This window comes from Bison bison, unplaced genomic scaffold (genome assembly GCF_000754665.1).
Source record: "Bison bison bison isolate TAMUID 2011002044 unplaced genomic scaffold, Bison_UMD1.0 scf7180017864338, whole genome shotgun sequence".
Taxonomy (NCBI): Eukaryota; Metazoa; Chordata; class Mammalia; order Artiodactyla; family Bovidae; genus Bison; species Bison bison.
In genome coordinates this window covers 2,008,973-2,012,108 of record NW_011494910.1, presented here as the reverse complement: position 1 = coordinate 2,012,108, position 3,136 = coordinate 2,008,973, and the positions used below count along the sequence as shown (strand labels likewise).

The 3,136-nt window shown below is 56.2% G+C and overlaps 1 protein-coding gene across 1 annotated transcript in view; it reads left to right on the top strand.

Annotated features, from left to right (window-relative positions):
- Positions 1-3,136, top strand: part of PIK3C2B (phosphatidylinositol-4-phosphate 3-kinase, catalytic subunit type 2 beta) — an 86,064-nt gene that overhangs the window by 40,241 nt on the left and 42,687 nt on the right. The window contains exon 13 of the mRNA XM_010854253.1: positions 121-243. Coding sequence (XP_010852555.1) covers positions 121-243 — 123 coding nt within the window. The remainder of the gene's footprint in view (positions 1-120; positions 244-3,136) is intronic.

The following is a 3,136-nucleotide window of genomic DNA, read 5'->3' as shown; positions in this document are numbered from 1 at the left end:
GCGTGTTCTAGTCCCGCAGACCGAGAGGAGTGTAACCGGGGGAAATGGAGCTTGGCGTGGTTCGGTGCCGAGATGCCCTCTGGGAGCCGAGGGCCCTGACTTGCCTCCTTTCCCTTGTAGCTATGAAGAGTTCTACCTCTCCTGCTCCCTCAGCCACGGAGGCAAGGAGCTGTGCAGCCCCCTGCAGACCCGACGGGTCCACTTCTCCAAGTACCTCTTCCACCTCGTCATCTGGGACCAGCAGTAAGCACCCCGGCCCCGCCAACCTACCCCCGAGGCTCCAGGGCCCACTGCAGACCCTCTCTCAGCCTCTGAAGACCCAGGTTAAACCCGGCTCTCTCACTGACCAACCAGGAGAGCCATTTAGACTCTTGAGTCTCCACTTCCAGAGCTCTTAAATGAGGACTGGTGTAATTTCTACCTTTAAAGTGGTTATGAGTCTCCAATGAGAAGTGACCATAAAAGCGTGTTGTAAACCATGAAGGACCATATAAACATTAGTCTTAATAATAATTCATCATTTTAATCTTGTCTCCCTTAAAAGGTTTAACTAGTCTGATAGAGTCTCATCTCCCTTGTTCCTAAATTTCCTGTAGAAGAGGGAGACAGGACTGTGTGCTTTCTCCCTTACATATCGGGGGGAAAGGCTGCCTATGGGGAAGAAGAATGGCCTTGGAGCCCTAGGAGTGAAGCTCTGTCTCTAGCTCTGCCTGTAGTCCTAGATTCTCCGAGGCCTCAGTTTCTCAACCTGTGAAGTGGGGACATTTGTTTAACTTAGAGGCAGTTGTGGCACTGAAATGAGATAGGCTACAGATATAAACATGAAACCACAAGCACAGGATAGCAGCACCGTGCTATTAACAGTAATTTGCTGTCAGGAAGGTAGGCATCAGCCAAGCGAAGCAGGAAGGAAATGGAGGTGCGGGCGCCTCGACGCAACAGGGCAGAGCTTCGTGTGCCTTGTGTGTTTTCTGTGCTGTGCTCCATCCGCTCAGGGAGTTTGTTGCTCCCCCAGCTTCACTTTCCCAGATTGACTTATCTCTGAGTCCTTATGTACAAAGCAGAAGATTTAAGAGATTGAGGAGGTTCCTCGGTGAGGCCACGGGGTGCTGAAATAGGTGCATGGAGAGCCTGGAGGTCTGGGAGAGGTGGGCCATTTTACGGGTGGCTGAAGGGGGACAAGCAGCACGGAGGGCAGCCCCTGTCTCCTGTCGTCACACTTTTACGGTTCTTAGAGCAATAAAGGGGGAAATACAGTTCTCTGGTTAAGCAACCACCAGGGCAGGAAAGTCTCTTTGGAGGTGGAGGATGGCTGCATTAAAAGGCTCCCGAATTCCATCATCCCCTTGGGACTCTCTGACTCACTTACCACTGCTGCTAAGGGAGGGGTGCGTTACAGTGCTCTGGCCCAGGCAGACCCCACAGTGAGCCGTTCCCTGCAGAGTGTCAGAGGCGTGGAAGCAGCCCAGCATGTCCTGCCCTGGGCTGCGTGCCCTGTGGCCTCATCCCGCTTCCTGAGTCTCTGCCTCAGACCCCAGGGGGCTGGTCTCCTGCCTAGAGCCTTGTGGAAGGGGTTGTCTCAGTGCTGCCCCTCCGGGTCGCCCTTGGGCACCTTCCCGATTAAGACCAAGGTGCGTGGGAAGGCGTGCTACAGTGTAGGGTTCAGAGCACTGGCTTGGGGTGCCACCATCCTCTCCTCCCTGCAGGTCCCACCTTGGGCAGGTCATTGAATCCAAAATGGATGGTGATACGGCCTACCCTATAGGGTTGTTTGAGAGCAGTCGAGACATTGCCAGTAGTTGCTTGGCATGATACCTAGTGCACGATAAACGTTTTCTTCTTTATCATCTTTGTCGTGTTTTGAGCTGGGGGAGCCCTCTCAGTTCCAGTTTCTCTGTTCCAAGTGACTGGCGCAGTGACTGACACATGAAGATGTTTGTGCGTGAAAGGACTAAATGTGTAACTCAGTTCCAATGCGGTAACCACAGTGTCACACAGAAAAAAGCACATAGTCTACACACGTCGCACACGTGAAGCTCTGTTCCCCTTTTCACTGATAAGGAAACTGAGGCACAGAGGTGTGAATAGCTGGCCCAGGTTGGGAGAGGCAGAACCAGGACTGGAAGGGCACATCCCAGGACCCCAGCCGGTGGGAGCTGGCCCCTGTGCCATGCTGTTGAGGGACGGGTTGCAGCTCACCTACTGGTTGTCCTGACTGACCCCAGGTGACAGTCCATGGGGAGATTTCAGAACACCGGATATACCCAAGGGGCGAGGAGAAGGGGGCCTTGGCTGGGGCCAGACTTGCTGGTTTCAGTTCAGAAAGTTTCCACACTCCACTTTTCCTCTGGGTGCCCAGCTGGAAGCCTCTTCTTGGGTGAAAAGAAAGGATCGGGACTAGCTCCGTCTCCTCTCTGCTGTGGGGCCAGCCGGTCCTCTCCCCCACTGTAGTGTGGGGATCAGCTAACTCTCAAAATAGGCCAAGCAGCCTGGCTCTGCCCCTGGCCTGGCCTGGCATGTGTGCTGGCTCCTGGAGGGGTCCTAATTATAGCTGTGGGCCCCCGGGGTAGGGACGGGGCAGGGCCCTGCCGGTGTCTGGCAGGGAGGTGGGAGTGCTCCGCTTAGGTGGAGGTTCCCCCAGGAGTGAGGGGCACAGTGGGGGGAGCTGCTGGTCATGAAGCTGCTCACCACGGGGGTGGCCGCCCTGCCTCTGTGTCCTCGGGCATAGAAGCTGCTGGGCCCGGGGCTGGCCAGAAGGGTGTGACAGCATGGACTTTGGCCCCGGGACAGCTTCCCCGAAAGGTAATGCAGGTCCTCCCTCTTCCCACAGCTCCCCTCCCCTTCCCCCTCACCCCACCCCAGGGCCTGCTCCTGAACTTGGAGGGCGCGGCTGGGTGTGGTGTGACTCAGAAGGGGAGCAGGCGGAGACCATCTGGGTCCCCCAGGGCTTCTGTGCCTGACTTCTTCGGACCCTGCCGGTTGCTTTCTCACTACCCGGGGGCAGGGAGGAGCCGCTTCTTTTTATCCTTTTGGTTTTCAAAATGTTGGGGGTGAGAACAAATTATTTGGGCCTGGTGGGTTAGGAGAAGAGGGGGCTGGGGAGGGCTGTGTGGCGGTGGGTGGGGGAGGCGGGGGG